The following is a 16807-nucleotide window of genomic DNA, read 5'->3' as shown; positions in this document are numbered from 1 at the left end:
TGTTTGTCCTTTCACTTTCTTTTTAAACTATATAAAACCACTCATAATATTGTCAATCTTCTGGTTCTGTTGATATCTACAAATGGCATATCAGTAGAACTTGGTGAATTGCTACTATATTTGTGGCTACTGACCTGAACTCTCAATCCGCACTGTATAGCAATTAACATTTAGGCACTTAGCAAAATATATATTAGAGTGCATTTTATAAATGGAAATTGTAAAGGCAGTACTGTTTTTACCTGAGAGAGAAAAATATTTAAATCAATTTGAGTGGAAATATATTTAGAAATAAAGTAGGTTTAGTTTGCAAGGTTGCTATTAAAAACGAACACTGGAGGGATGTACTAACTAAGCTCTTGCTTCCCTATTCATATTCAGTGATTACAGAAAATAATGGGGTGATGGTTAGCTAATAAAGTTAAGAAAGCTTCTCTTCACAAAGTGTACCTTCCCCCCTGCTCTTTACAATGCTGCTCTTTGAACTCAATCTAATGCTCACTGAATTCTATAGGCATTGGAACAGATGCATAGTCATATATGCCTTTGTATGTATTATGAGGTTTGAGTAACATTTTGATTTCCACAGATTGAGAGAAATTTAAAAGTGCACTTTCTAGAGAGAAAAGGAGTGGCACCTTAGAGACTAACAAATTTATTTGAGCATAAGCTTCAGTGAGCTACAGCTCACTTCATCAGATGCATTCAGTGGAAAATACAGTGGGGAGATTTATATACATAGAGAACATGAAACAGGTATACACACTGTAACGAGAGTGATCACTTAAGGTGAGCTATTACCAGCAGGAGAGTGGCGGGGAGGGGGGGGGGGAGTCCCCCCACTCAGCTGGGGTCTCAGCTCCCTCCTTGCTCAGTGCTGCCCTTGCTGTCCCAGTGGGGGCAGTCAGCGAGCTTGCTGCTTTCCTCACTGCATCAGAGCCAGCGTGAGCCCCCTCTCCGGTGTGCAAGGGGGCAGGGAGCATCTTTCTGTCCCATTCGGCCCCAGGGGTCTGGTTACAGGCAGGCAGGTAGCCTAAGCCATCCATCCCACCATCAACCTCAGCCTGGACCAGACCACACAAGAGATCCACTTCCTGGACACTACGGTGCTAATAAGCAATGGTCACATAAACACCACCCTATACCGGAAACCTACTGACCGCTATTCCTACCTACATGCCTCCAGCTTTCATCCAGACCACACCACATGATCCATTGTCTACAGCCAAGCTCTACGATACAACTGCATTTGCTCCAACCACTCAGACACAGACAAACACCTACAAGATCTCTATCAAGCATTCTTACAACTACAATACCCACCTGCTGAAGTGAAGAAACAGATTGACAGAGCCAGAAGAGTACCCAGAAGTCACCTACTACAGGACAGGCTTACCAAAGAAAATAACAGAATGCCACTAGCCATCACCTTCAGCCCCCAACTAAAACCTCTCCAACGCATCATCAAGGATCTACAACCTATCCTGAAGGACGACCCATCACTCTCACAGATCTTGGGAGACAGGCCAGTCCTTGCTTACAGACAGCCCCCCAACCTGAAGCAAATACCAGCAACCACACAACAGAACCACTAACTCAGGAACCTATCCTTGCAACAAAGCTTGTTGCCAACTGTGTCCACATATCTATTCAGGGGACACCATCATAGGGCCTAATCACATCAGCCACACTGTCAGAGGCTCATTCACCTGCACATCTATCAATGTGATATATGCCATCGTGTGCCAGCAGTGCCCCTCTGCTATGTACATTGGTCAAACTGGACGGTCCCTACGTAAAAGAATAAATGGACGCAAATCAGACGTCAAGAATTGTAACATTTAAAAACCAGTTGGAGAACACTTCAATCTCTCTGGTCACTTGATTACAGACCTAAAAGTGGTAATTCTTCAACAAAAAAACTTCAGAAACAAACTCCAACGAGAGACTGCTGAATTGGAATTAATTTGCAAACTGGATACAATTAACTTAGGCTTGAATAGAGACTGGGAGCGGATGGGTCATTACACAAAGTAAAACTATTTCCCCATGTTTATTCCCCCCTTCCACTGTTCCTCAGACTTTCTTGTCAACTGCTGGAAATGGCCCACCTTGATTATCACTACAAAAGGTTCCCCCCTCCGCTGCTCTCCTGCTGGTAATAGCTCACCTTAAGTGATCACTCTCGTTACAGTGTCTATGTTAACACCCACTGTTTCATGTTCTCTTATGTATATAAATCTCCCCACTGTATTTTCCACTGAATGCATCCGATGAAGTGAGCTGTATGTAGCTCACCGAAGCTTATGCTCAAATAAATTTTGTTAATCTCTAAGGTGCCACAAGTACTCCTTTTTCTTTTTGCGAATACAGACTAACAGGGCTGCTACTCTGAAACCTTTCTAGAGAGATTTTCTCAAGGGCTGATGTTAAACAGTGTGATAGCATTGGTAGGAGTGGACTTTTCCTTTGAAAAGTGACTTGCAGGACACAAACATTAAGCTTGTGCCTTGTCTTTCTGCTTTACCATGTATAAAAGAGGCTGAAAAGTTTGGTGTTAAGATTTTTTTGTTTCTGTTTCAGCTTTAGAAATAATGAATGTCAAGCCTGGCCGTGTTTGGTTTTCCTGGTAGACTTGTTGGGGGAAGGGAGGTCTCAGCTTTTTTGGTCGACTCTAAGGCTGTGATTCAGCAAGGTGTTCTTAAGCATGTGAATTCTGTTGAAATCTAGAGGACTGCACGTAAAGTGATGCCCAGGCTTAAGTACCTTGCTGAATGGAGGCCTAGAGTTCTGCACCCCAGCCAGAACCTGAGGGGACCCAAATGCGGTTCCGGTTAGGTTGGAAAATCGTCCAGCCTGCTCAGGTGGGTTGCCTCTTAAGAACAACTCCTATCCCTCGGCTCAGCACGGTGGCAGCTGTGTCTCCTGCCCTTGCCTGCCCACCTTGCTGCACTCTGTGTGCTGAGGAGTCCCAGCACCTCTCACTTTGCAGCTCACGCAGTATGCAGCGGGGCAGACCGCTGTTGGTGCGCCATTCCCAAGGGCAGGAGGCAACAATACCACTGATTCAGTTCTGGGAGAAGGGTCGGATCAGGTTGAGTGGACTTGGGTCTGATTTGGGTCCAGGTCTGGCTTAAAAAGTAGTCCTGAGCAGACCCCAATGGAGGTCTACTACCTACAAGCGGCAAAGAGCTGAGTCTTTAATATCTCATCTAAATTATTAATCATTGAAATAAATAGGAATTGACAAAAACAAGACCCAAAGAGTTAGTGTGAGTAAAAACTCCTCTCTGTTGCTCTGCTTTCATTTTCAACAGTGATGCTATAATTTGTCAGTAGTTCTCTAGTCTTGAAAGTTTTGGTGACATAGCTGTGCCTAGGGCCCTACCAAATTCACTGCGCATTTTGGTCAATTTCATAAGCATAGGATTTTTAAAATAGACAGTTTCACAATTTCAGATGCTTACAGTGTTGTAACCTTGGAAAACCCGACCCAAAAGATAGTCGGGAAGGTGGCAAAGTTATTGTAGAGGGATTGCGGGATTGCCACCCTTCTGTGCTGCTGCTGGAGGGGGCGGTGCCCTGCTCAAAAGCCAGTGCTGTCACCAGTAGCAGCGCAAAAGTGAGTGTCGCAGGGTTGGGGGTGGGTGGATTATCATGGGGGAGGGGTGGGGCTGGCCTTATGGTTGGGTGACCACTCAGGGTCTCATGGTCAGGGGGTGCCATGGTTCTCTCTCCCAGCGAGCCCAAGGCCCTTTAACCTCCTGAGCATGGAGCAGGGGAGGGGCAGGGCTGGGTTGTCCTGGCTGGGGATGCCCCAGCCATTGGCCCCAACTATGCAACAGGTTCCAGCTGCCGGTTCTGATCGGGCTGGGACTTCCTCTTTCCCTGCAGGAGTTGATTCTGGTGCTGGGTCAGACCCATCTCCAGGAGCCTCCCCTGGCTGCAGGAAGCTGGGCTCTGAAGGCAGTGCAGCCATGGAGCTTCCTGCAGCCAGGGGAGAACTCAAAGTTGGTTTAATTTTAACATACATTTTCAAGTTGAATTTTCACGTTAGAAGTGTATTGTTTCAGAGTAGCAGCCGTGTTAGTCTGTATTTGCAAAAAGAAAGGGAGTACTAGTGGCACCTTAGAGACTAACCAATTTATTCGAGCATAAGCTCACGAAAGCTTATGCTCGAATAAAATGGTTAGTCTCTAAGGTGCCACTAGTACTCCTTTTCTTTTAGAAATGTATTGGTTCTTTTTCAGTCAAGGACCTTGGTTTAAAAAGCCAGTTTATATGGAGGGGCTGTGTGTGTGTGTGTGTGTGTGTGTGTGAGAAGATGCCCCCCAGCTCATTTTTAATTGTTTATCAGTAATGGTCCAAATGCTTTTTTATAGTACACTGAAACTCAAATGCTCTTTTTTATTTTTATAGATTTTACTCTTTGGAATGGGGAGACAGTCTGATTTAAGGGGTAGGGCATGGAAGTGGAAGTTAGACCCACAGATATCTGCATCTGCTCTAGGAGTTAGACTAGTGTGATTCTGTGCTCTATTAAGTGTTGGGTGAGTGATTAGTTTAGCCTCAATTTCTTACTCTATAAAATGGAAATGGGATGCTCCTTTGTAAATCACTTTGAGATCTGTGGATGAAAATACAGAAGGCTTCCCCCCCCGAAGGAAGTGGTTTCAGTGTCATTGGAATCTTGACATATGGATAAGACAATAGAAACCTTTGTAAATGTAACTGGGAACTTGCAGAGAAACCTTAAGTACAGGGATTAAATAAATGCAATAATGTTCTTATGTTTCATGTTGACCAAGCAATAGGAGTCCACGTCTAGGCAAAGATCTTAATTTTTGTTGGGTGATGTTTGCACTTTGCTTTTTTCTTCCCTTTCCTTCTCTTATAACTACTGACTGTTTCATTATCTATAAGCTCTGCATGCAGATTCCTTTAAAACCTGCAGCATAAACTGTTAGTGTCAGGGCTTGTCTTTGTTTACTAAACTTTCACAGCTATGGTACAATGCTAAATCCCTGAATACTTTCCTGCCAATATGCTGCTGTTTCTGCCATGTCTGATTTGTCTCTTTGTCCCTAATTATTGTTGCTAACAATGCCTACAATTATTGCTGGTGGATTCAGTAGGCTAAAATATCTGAACCACGGGTGGCTAATGTGATTTTTATTTATTTATTTTTAAATGGTACCAGTTACTGAAACTGCTGTTAGGCATACGTTAGTTTAACAACTGTTTTGACAGCTTTGTCTACAGAGAATTTTTTTAACAAAGAATTTCTACTGTTGCTAACATTGGTTCACCTGCTGTTAGCAATGTGGGGAGCTCTGGCAGTGCTATACAAGTTAAACATTTATAATCAGTAAGATGCTGGAAACTGTAAGGCATCAGGGTCTAGGTAGGCACAGTCCATCTCAGTACTGAAGTTTATACCACTCATCCTGTTGCAAGAGATCTGTGACTCAGGAAGTGGAATCTCTGCTCAAGTGTGAGGCTGAATATTCCAACTGAAGTGCAGAGGGCCTTTCCTTTTACCTATATCGTATGTCTCTATGAAACTACTGAGCTGATTGACTGCAACCTGCTCTGTCAGTAGGGGTAGCATTCCCTCTCCCCCATTTAGTTTTAGTCCTTTCTCTACAGATTCTCAGTGCTGTACAGCTTTTCATAAGTCGAGGGAGGTTGGTTGGTTGGTTTTAATCAGTGTAATTTTCAGGCCAGAAGGAACCAGTATGATTGGCTGTAGTCTGACTCCTGCAGAGGCTCATTCACTCACTCCTGTAATAGGCCCATAACCTCTGTCAGTTTCTGAAGTCTTTAGTCTTCATTTAAAGACTTCAAGTTACAGAGAATCGACCATTTACTCTAGTTCAAATCGACACGAGACCCAGGGCTCAAGTTGCAGAGGACTATGAACCACCCCCCCCCCCAAAAAAAAAGCTCTCTGCCAATCCGATGGGGAAAAATTCCTTCCTAACAGCAGTTGCAGCTGAGCCATATGCCATTGTAGACAATATCATCCTACCCTCCCATCCATTAATTTTTCAAGACCAGTCTTGACATGGGTTAGGTTCCCCCCACCACATCCCTTAGAAGGCTGTTGGGTAGAAACCTGTTTACCTAAAGCTGTTGGTGTCCATTTTATAGCTATTTGTTCTTGTGTCTACTGTGGCTCTTAACTTAAATAACTCCTCTTCCTCACTGGGGTTTATCCCTCTGATGTATTTACAGAGAGCAAGTCTCTCTGTCCTGAGCCTGCATTTTGTTAGGCTAAACAAGCCAAGTCCTTTATGTCTTCTTAAAAGGCAGGTGCTCCATTCCTCTGATAATCCTCAAAGCCCTTCTCTGTACTTGTTCCAGTGTGAATTCATTGTTCTTAAAGACAGTAGACCAAAATGGCAGGTGTATAAGACACTGGTGACAGTAGTAATAACATATCCCTATGTCTATTGGAAATATTCCACCAGATGCATGCTAAAGTGATCATATAATACAATAAACTTTCTCCTCCTGTTTCTGACTAGGTCTCCAGCTTCTAGGAAAACTTCTTGGTGTGGGTCCCTAAGTTCATAACTTTGCACTATTAAATTTCATCCATTTCTACTACTTCAGTTTTCAAGGTTGTCCAAATCTTGTATGATCTTCTGGTCCTCTCCTGTGTTGGCAGTGTTTCCCACCCTTGTGTAAATTTTTACTAGCACTCTTTGTGCCAAGCTCATTAAAGAAAATGTTAAATAATATTGGTCCAAGACTGATCCTTGAGTAACTCCTCTGGTAACCTCCCTCAAGCCTGACAATTCACCTTTCAGCATGATGGGTTGTAGTCTCCCTTTTAATAATTTCCTTACCCATCTTTTGATTCTTCTATGAATCTCCATCTTCTCCAGTTCAAAGATTTCCCATATGGAACTGTATCAAGTGCTCTACTGAAATCTAGGTAGATTAAAACTACTTCATTTCATCTAAATTATTTTCTCAACAGGAAAATGAGATTGGTCTGGCATGATATACCTTTTGTAAAACCATCTTATTACTATTTACCTTCTGTCTTCAATTACTCTTTCAAAAAGTTGTTTAAAGACCTTACATACAACTGAGCTCAAACTAACATCCCCCCTCTCACCTTTTAAATAAAGGTAGCATATTTGCAATTCTCCAGTCAGAGGGTATGACAGATAGCAAGGATTTTTAATGAATCTGTACAATTAGGCATGCAATTTCATGTGCTAGTTCCTTTAATATCCTTGGATGAAGATTATCTAGGAGCCCAGTTTGGTCCCATTAAGCTGTTTAAATTAAGCTATCACCTCAGATGTGGGTAATATCTACTTCCTAATCTGCATTCACATTAGCCACCTGGCTGTCTCCTGCTCATTACTCTTATTACAAACTGAGGCAAAACAGGCTGTGTTAGGGTTATACCTATATTAATCTTTAATGTCCACCTGTCCTCACTGTTTAGCAGTCCACTTCATTCTGTGTTTTCCTATTTATAGGGTTAAATCTATTACTGGTTTTAATTTCTTTTGTAAAATCCAGCTTTGCTTTGGGCAGTTCTCACCTGAAAGAGGTAGCTTTCCTTGGTCATCCATCCCATCTTCCATTCACTGTAGGCTTTCTGCTTTCTCAAACTGTTTGAGATGCCTGTTCATCCAGTTTTGGTCTGCAACCCTTTCCAATAATCCCGCCCCCCCACCTCCTTGTTTGGGATGCAGGCTCCAGCTAGTTTCCACAACTTTGACTTAAAAGTAATTCCAAGATTTCTCCACACTCAGATCCTTGAGTTCTTCAGTCCAGTCCACTTCCCTAACAAGTTCCATTAAACAAATTACATTTGCCCTTTTGAAATCAAGGACCCTTGCTGCAGCTCTGTTTGTTTATCCTTTGTGCCAGGGTCAGGCCAGTTGGCTATAGGAGAGTAACAGAAGGCAGATATTAGCCCCAGGTTAAGTAGGTCCCTTTTCCCTGGGTAAGGTAACAGAAGGTTCCTGATTGTTCAGGAACTTTCTGGAGACAAGACAGACTGATTAGAACACCTGCAGCCAATCAAGCTGCTAGAATCAATTAAGGCAGGCTAATAAGGGCACCTGAGTTTAAAAAGGAGCTCACTTCAATTTGTGGTGTGCATGTGAGGAGCTGGGAGCAAGAGGTACTAGGAGTTGAGAGTGAGAACGTGGACTGTTGGAGGACTGAGGAGTACAAGCATTATCAGGCACCAGGAGGAAGGTCCTGTGGTGAGGATAAAGAAGGTGTTGGGAGGAGGCCATGGGGAAATAGCCCAGGGAGTTGTAGCTGTTGCACAGCTATTCCAGGAGGCACTCTAGACAGCTGCATTCCACAGGGCCCTGGGTTGGAACCCAGAGTAGAGGGTGGGCCCAGGTTCCCCCGAAACCTCCCAACTCCTGGTCAGACACAAGAGGAATTGACCTGGACACTGGGTTCACAAAAATGGCCAAACTGAGGGCTGCTGTGAAGCTCTAAGGCAAGCAAATCCACCAATAAGTGCAAGACCCACCAAGGTAGAGGAGGAGCTTTGTCACACCTTCCATTTAGTTTAAATGGAATTATGATCACTTAAACCAAGGTTGTCTTACAGTCAATTCTGTGAAATTCTTGCTGCTTACCACTACTAAATCACCTTTTTGTTGGTTTAGTGAAGAAACATCAGCTTTTGTATATCCAGGAATATCTAGGCCCTATCACCATTAGTAGCATTTGCCATCTTATTAATATAGGGGAAATTACAGTCTCCCCTAATCACAGTTCCCAGTACTATTAATTAAAAATATTAGGTCTTTATCCATATCCAGATCAGACATGGTGGTCTATAGCAGAACCCTCTTCTTCCCCAAAAAGATTTTGACCCAAATAGTTCTAATTTCTTTATGTTAATAAGGAAGACTATATAATCTTACTCTACCACCTTTACTTTCCTGAGTCCATTTCAAGGGTTTGGTTCTGATTAACACTGGCCTTAATGGGGAAAGGCCTACTTTCTCTTCCCTAGAACCTCTCAAGGCAGTTAGGCTTGCCTGCTGTATACTATGGGGACCACAGTGGCATAACTATGTCAGCACAAGCCCATAGTGTAGACAAAGCCTACAGTGCTAGAAGGATTTTTTTCCATCGCTGTAGGAGCACTATCTACCTGAGCAAAGGCAGCTAGGTTCAGGAAAGCATTCTGTCAACCTACCAGCATGTATACCATGAAGGGGGCAGGGCTGTTAGGGCAGCATAGCTACAGTGGGCAAGGATGTGTTTTTCACAGCCTGGAATGCTGTATCTGTGTCAACCTAAATTTTAAGTGCAGACCAGGCCTATGACAGACAGGAAACACATTTGTGGCAGCATAACCGTAAGCTCAAACTGTGGAATGCCCTCCACAAGTCAAAATCATCTTGCAGTTGCAGAACGAGACAAGACCCCTCTTCAATACAGCATTCTTTAAAAAATAAATAGAACCATGCAGTAAAGCTTGCAAAAAGTAGAAGCCAACAGTTCAGTCAGCTGTGCCTCCTGGACAGATCCCACCATTTTCTGTAATAAATATACTTGAACCTAACTACAGCTTACTTCAGAAAAGCTACATAAAGAAAAGTTATGCTGCTAAAGAGCCATACACATGGCTAGCAGGTTTGAAAAATTACAAAGTCCTTCAACATAGGAGATTTAAACTTTCTTGGACAATACAATATATGCAGTTTGGCACTTCTATTTTTCTTAAATCTGCTGTAGGAGCAAAAACACCTCATCTTTTACAAGTTTATGCTTCTCTAATCATCTTTAGATAAGATGGCACTGAGGACCAGGTCTCATTCCTTTCATGAAGTAGATGGAGTCTTATTGAGTAACATAACCCTACCTCCTATACTTTAAAACCTGCTTGTACCACAAGCAGCTGGAACCAGAAATCAAAGCAGTGACTCATCAGCTAAATGCAGTATCCTCTATCTGTATTTAAGATGTAGTATGTCAGTTACAGATTGTTTAGAGGGGAGTAAGACTTGTTTGACTCCATTAAGATTGATCAATAAACATTTCGGATAAGATGATCTCTTGAAATATATACCAGTACTGGAAGTATTTGAAAACTCACTGCATAGTTGTTTTACAAGTAATTTTTTCTATAAAACAGGAAAGGATACGTATATTACTTAGAAAATAATGATCCAAAAGACAATCAAGTATTGTACCCCTGGGTGATCAAAGACAAGAACCATATTTTAGATGGATATTTATTTATGAAACCCTCAGCCAGTGTGTCAAACTTGCTTTTTAAAATCAGAGCAGTGTCTATATCTGGACATTCTTTGAAACCTTCATCTTGTACAGAAAACAGCTTTCAAAGATTTTTAAAATTGAAAAAAACACTGGGCAGCATTTAGTACTTGAATAAGTCACATTTAGATTGAAAACCTACCCTAAATTTTGAAACATCTGGAGGTTTATTCATATAACAATCAGAGGTATCTGGTTTGGAAAGTTGCATGGAAAATATGACTATCACCAAAATACAGAAAGAGTGGCAGTTTCTGTTGCTCAGACTAAAATTTAGACTTCTACTGGCTTCTGTTACACATGGCAATAACATTTTAAGCTCCAGAATGAGGGGTGTTCTAAAACCTGATTAAGTGTTTTTATATAACAAAGTGTTCAGATTTCAATTTGCATTTTTATAAAGTGATTATGGAGATTCCTAGTCATCCAAGAAAAAGTAGTTTCCACTCTTCTTTTGTTCCACATCCTTTAAAAACAAAAAAAAAAGTCAGCACACTTTCCCCATTTATAAAACTCACCAATAAACAAAATTTGATGTGCTGAAATAAAATATAAATTCAAGTACTACAATTAGGGAGTAAAAATAATTAAGACCAGCAACCTTGGCTTTGCCTCTCAATTCTATTTTGCCCGCTATGCAGCAAAGTACAAAGAAGGTATTTTTCACTTCATTACTTATATTTCAGGCTCTTACTTTCATTAGATAGAACTGTGTTTAACCTGCTTTAAGGCAGTTTCTTACCTTGATTGAATTGAGTTTATTTATTCTTGGTCTGAAATTGTTGGGGTCTCTTCTGAAAGTAATTTCAAGCTGAGACAAAAACTTATTCATACCAGCCAAGAGAGTCTGAGGACTATTCACAAAAAAAAAAAAAAAAGGTGGAATTAAGTGGTGCACAAATATGAGTTAATACACCTCTCATGATTATGTCTACTCAGGGTTCAAGTTAACTCTTCAACCAATTTTTTTTAGAGGTTAGGCAGCTAAATAAACTGCCTGGTTTACAGAGGCTCCAAGCACCTGCAATTCTTATTAGAAATTTAATAAGAACTACAGTGTTCAGCATCTCTGAAAGTCAGGCCACTTGGAATTCTAACTCTGGTTTTACAAACCCACCATTAAGGTTCTTAAATTTGAAAACTGTAGTTTGTCATCTTAGTCTTTAAGGAAATTAATGCAAGGATAAAGACTTCAATTATTGTCAACGGTCCACACCTCCTATTATTCTTGCTAACGCAGTCAAGATTGATACTTTTTTACATTAACTGTGGGGCATAGAGATGGACAAATTATCTTGTTTTGTAAGTAAGACGGTCCAAACACTAGATGGAATTTTCAGTGGGATTCCAGCTCTGTTATAAACCCTTGAACACAGGAATATAACTTGATATAAAAGAGGAGTGAGTGGTAACTAAAAACAATTTCAAGAGACACCCCACCAGGGTAAAGTGTGAGAGTATATTTACTGCCCACAGAGCAAAAGCTATGTTTAAATATAACCAGAAAAAACTGAAAACAAAGTCCAGTCACTTTTAATTATGTGCTGAATGTCCCGGCATACTATCATCCTTGAGTGCTCCATTAGGATCTTCATAGTCTAGTGGCACCACTGATCATTTTGGCTCAATATTATACATTTTAAATACTATATGTAATTGGGCTGGTTTAAAAAGGTAGATTTTCAGTATGGCTGCTCCAAATACCTTCTCTGAATAAATTCACTGTCTTCAAAGTTGAGCTGTCAAGCGATTAAAAAAATTAATCGCAATTAATCATACTGTTAAACAGAATACCATTTAAACTATTTTTGGATGTTTCCTACATTTTCAAATATATTGATTGAGATTAAAAACCACAGAATACAAAGTGTACAGTGCCCACTTTATATTTTTTATTACAAATATTTGCACTGTAAAAAAAAAACCAAAAGAAACAGCATTTTTCAATTCACCTCATACAAGTACTGTAGTGGTCTCCAACCTTTTTATGCACAAGATCACTTTTTGAATTCAAGTGCAACCCAGGATCTACTCTGCCCCTGAGGCCGTTCCCCCACTCACTTTCACAAGGCTGGGGCAGGGGGTTGGGATTCGGGAGGGGATGCTGGCTCTAGGCCTGGGTCCGAGGGGTTTGGAGTGTGAGATGGGGCTCCGGGCTGAGCCTAGGACAGAGGATGAAGGAGGGGGTGAGGGGTGCAAGCTCTGGGAGGGAGTTTGGGTGTGGGAGGGGGCTCCGGGTTGGGGCAGACTGTTGGGGTGCAGAAGGAGGTATGGGATGCTAGCTCCAGAAGGGGGGGCTCAGGGCTGGGGTGCAGGCTCACCAGGCAGCACTTACCTCAGGTAGCTCCCGGTCAGCAGCACAGTGGGGCTAAGACAGGCTCCCTGCCTACCCCAGCTCCACGCCGCTCCCTGAGGAAGCGGCCAGCACTCCGTGGCGGCAGCAGCGGCATGTGGCTCCACACACTGCCCCTCTTTGCAGGCACCACCCCTGCAACTCCCATTGGCTGGGAATAGGGAACTGCGGCCAATGGGAACTGTGGGGCTGGTGCCTACAGAGCCCCCTCCCCCGGGGCCGCAAGGGCACACTGGCTGCTTCTTGGAGCGACATGGGGCCAAGGCAGGCAGACAGGCTGCCTGCCTTAGTGGCAGCCCTGCTACATCGTCAGACTTTCAGAGGCTGGAGATTGCGATTGACTGGGAGAGTCTCCAGGATCAACCAGTCGATCATGATCTACGGGTTGGTTGACCACTGCTATAGTGCAATCTTTTTATCATGAAAGTTGATCTTACCATGTAGAATTATGTACAAAAAAACTGCATTCAAAAATAATGTAAAAAATGTAGGCGTACACTCAGTCTTACTTCTTGTTCAACTAATCGCTCAGACAAACAAGTTTGTTTACATTTGCAGGAGATAATGTTGCCCGCTTCTTGTTTAGAGTCACCTGAAAGCGAGAACAGGTGTTCACATGGTACGGTTACAGCCGCCGTCACAAGATATTTTTGTGCCAGATGCACTAAAGATTCACATGTCCCTTCTTGCTTCAGCCACCATTCCAGAAGACATGTGTCCATGCTGATGACAGGTTCTGCTCAATAACTATGCAAAGCAAATCAGACTGACATGTTCATTTTCATCATTTGAGTCCGATGCCACTGGCAGAAGGTTGATTTTCTTTTTTGGTGGTTCGGGTTCTGTAGTTTCCGCATTAGAGTGTTGCTCTTTTAAGACTTCTGAAAGCATGCTCCATAATCCATCCCTCTCAGATTCTGGAAGGCACTTCAGATTCTTAAAGCTTGGGTTGAGTGCTGTAGCTATTTTTAGAAATCTCAAATTGGTACCTTCTTTGCATTTTGTCAAAGCTGCAGTGAAAGTGTTTGTAAAAACTAACATCGTGTGCTGGGTCGTCATCATCCAAGACTGCTATAACATGAAATATATGGCAGAACGCAGGTAAAACAGAGCAGGAGACGTACAATTCTCCCCGAAGGAGTTCAGTCACAAATTTAATCAGCTTTTTCAAAACACAAAAAAAAACCCCACAAGCATCAAGGAAGCATGTCCTCGGAAATAGTGGCCAAAGCATGAAGGGGCATATGAATGTTTAGCATATCTGGCACGTGAATACTTTACGATGCCAACTACAAAAGTGCCATGCGAACGCCTGTTCTCACTTTCAGGTGACATTGTAAATAAGAAGCAGTTATCACTATCTCCTGCAAATGTAAGCAAACCTGTTTGTCGTAGCGATTGGCTGAACAGGAAGAAAGATTGAGTGGACTCAAAGGCGCTGAAGTTTCACTTTGTTTTGGTTTTGAGTGCAGGTATGTAACAAAGCAAACAAATCTATATTTGTAACTTGCACTTTCACAAAGCCCTGGCTAGGATGATTTAATTGGGGATTGGTCCTGCTTTGAGCAGGGGGTTGGACTAGATGACCTCCTGAGGTCCCTTTCAACCCTGATGTTCTATGATTAAAGAGATTGCACTACAGTACTTGTATGAGGTGAACTGAAAAAAAATCCTATTTTTACAGTGCAAATATTTGTAATTGCAAATATAAAGTGAGCACTATATACTTTATATTCTGTGTTTTTAATTAATCTATTTTTGAAAATGGAGAAAAACATCCAAAATATTTAATAAATTTCAGTTGGTATTCTATTGTTTAAAAGTGCATTTAAAACTGTGATTAATTTGAGTTAATTGTGCGAGTTAACTGCCATTAATCGACAGTCCTAATTCAAAGCATATTGTTGATATCAAAATGCACCAGAAGTTATTTACAGGAACTAAGTAACAACTTTAGCAGCATGCCACATTTTAAGAGCTTTCCAATTACAGTATTACATTTTAGAAGCTTGCCTAGGTATACAGTATATCATTTGGCTTGTATTTCACACACCTTATTGCTCACCTGCCTAGAAAAAGATCCCTCAGCTCATTCCTTCCTACCTGTAAAAAAAATCTGAAAATAATTCTTCCAGGAGGTATGTTAGCCTCTCTATAGAACCTTCTTACAGTTTTAAAAAAAAAAACCAAAACAAACCACACACGGATGCTATTTATGTGTTCAGATTTTTGTATACTGCAGTTTTCTAGATAGCAATTTATTTTGATTGCTGTGCAGTGAACCTAGTTGCTTGGGGGGGTACTATACAAATTGTTAATATTTTTACCATTAATTTAGTTTATACATTGTCCTTTGATCTTCCCTGAGATAACCAAGTTAACATGAGCCTGTTACCTGTTCGCAAGTGTGTTCTTGGATGGAATACCATCAAAGACAATGACACGATCTGCTAGATAGGTCGCCATGATAAAGTCATGCTCTACCACAAAGGCTGTTTTTTTAGCATGGAGAATGAAACTGAAATAGAACAAATTTGTGAGATATTTAGAAATAAACCTTTAAATAAAAGTTAATGAAAGCTTTCCCTGTCCTTCTATGTGCACACATTACCGTTTGACAACTCTAGCAGCCATTAGACGCTGTTCAGAGTCCAAATATGCTGAAGGTTCATCAATTAGGTAGACATCAGCAGGCTTACCAAGACAGAGAGCTAGTGCAACACGCTGCAACTCACCACCAGACAACGTCTGCACCTGTTAGGAATAACAACATTTAACAATATTTAGTTGGGGGCATTAGAGAATCGTAAAAAATAAGATGTTAAAACGTCTCAGTGGGTTAATACCTCTTGATCAATGATGTTTTCTATCTGAAGAGGCTTCATTACATCAGTCACAAACTGTGGATGTGTATAGGCATCTCGGATCTTCTCATGGAGCAGCTGACGGACACTTCCCTATTCAAAGACAAAGTGACTACTTAGTTTGCTTCACTGCACCATGGAAAGGTAAAAAGATAGATTAAAATATTTAAATAGTGTTTATATTCAAAGCAGACAGGATTCTCTCTGCATCTCTAGAACGTGTTTTATGTTGGAAATACGTTGGATGTATACAACATAAAAGTGTAGTGACACAAAACCTAAACTTACTGTGGACTTAGGACTGATCTTCTGTGGCTTGTAACTGACATTTAGAACTGGTACCTCACCTATAAATATAATTATGTAGTCAAAACAATGGCCACCAAAATAAAATTGTCAAAATATGCTTCAAATTGATACATTAAACAATACCTCCTTCATCAGGTGCAAGTCTTCCTGCAAGCATTCTGATAAATGTAGTTTTGCCAGTTCCTAACAAACAAAAGTTTCATGTTATATATAAAAAGAAAAGGAGTACTTGTGGCACCTTAGAGACTAACCAATTTATTTGAGCATGAGCTTTCGAAGTTACTTTAGACTGTCATTGCAGCAATTTAACTAATCTCTGGAGCTTTCTTTAATACCTTCAATAGCATCATGTTTAAATAAGAGCAACTTTGTGTGTGCGCGCGCACGCACATACACACTATATATATATACACATATATACACATACACACACAAAAATGGGAATTCTCTAAGCAGGCTGTACTCTGTTCAGTGAATACCTGCAGCAGATCTGTAAAGAGCTGGCCAGTCACAATGCTGGGAGGGGGAGTCATTATTTCTAGTTGTTAAACTGCATCACAAAAACATCTAAAAATACAATTCTTTCTTAATGTTACTTTCCCATATAAGTCATTGATGTAGTTCCTACGGATATAGGGATAGCACAGGATCATAAACAGGGGAGTTGGTCCACAGGACAATCACTGTATTACATATGGTCCACCACACGGAAATAATCTAGTAAAACATTTTAGAAGGAACTCAGAGCGATAACGCTTAGCCCAAAAACTGCTGGTTTTCCTGTACACAGCTATGTGGTGGTAATAACTCAATAAAAAACTGAATTTTTAAAACTTCAGCTTTCCTTGTATGACTGGCTAACAGGTCTGTATTAGAGACAGTGTATTTGCTTGTGTTGGAGTTAAGAAGCAGTGTATACACTTACTGCCTGTATTACAGGGAGTGACCTAGTACAGTGGTTTTCAAACTTTTTTTCTGGTGACCTAGTTGAAGAAAA

At 41.2% G+C, this 16807-nt stretch overlaps 1 protein-coding gene across 4 annotated transcripts in view; it reads right to left on the bottom strand.

Moving 5' to 3' along the window:
* Window positions 1–7075: 7075 nt before the first annotated feature.
* ABCE1 (ATP binding cassette subfamily E member 1) overlaps window positions 7076–16807 on the bottom strand; it is a 33592-nt gene continuing 23860 nt past the window's right edge. For all 4 annotated transcript variants that reach the window (XM_073341240.2, XM_073341237.2, XM_073341238.2 and 1 more), the window contains 7 exons: window positions 15934–15993; window positions 15790–15848; window positions 15484–15594; window positions 15249–15391; window positions 15033–15155; window positions 11027–11138; window positions 7076–10750 (listed from right to left, as the gene is read on the bottom strand). In XM_073341240.2, coding sequence (XP_073197341.1) covers window positions 10703–10750; window positions 11027–11138; window positions 15033–15155; window positions 15249–15391; window positions 15484–15594; window positions 15790–15848; window positions 15934–15993 — 656 coding nt within the window. In that variant the 3' untranslated portion in view covers window positions 7076–10702. The remainder of the gene's footprint in view (window positions 10751–11026; window positions 11139–15032; window positions 15156–15248; window positions 15392–15483; window positions 15595–15789; window positions 15849–15933; window positions 15994–16807) is intronic.

This window comes from Lepidochelys kempii, chromosome 4 (genome assembly GCF_965140285.1).
Source record: "Lepidochelys kempii isolate rLepKem1 chromosome 4, rLepKem1.hap1, whole genome shotgun sequence".
NCBI lineage: Eukaryota > Metazoa > Chordata > Testudines > Cheloniidae > Lepidochelys > Lepidochelys kempii.
This window is presented reverse-complemented; position numbering and strand designations above follow the sequence as displayed.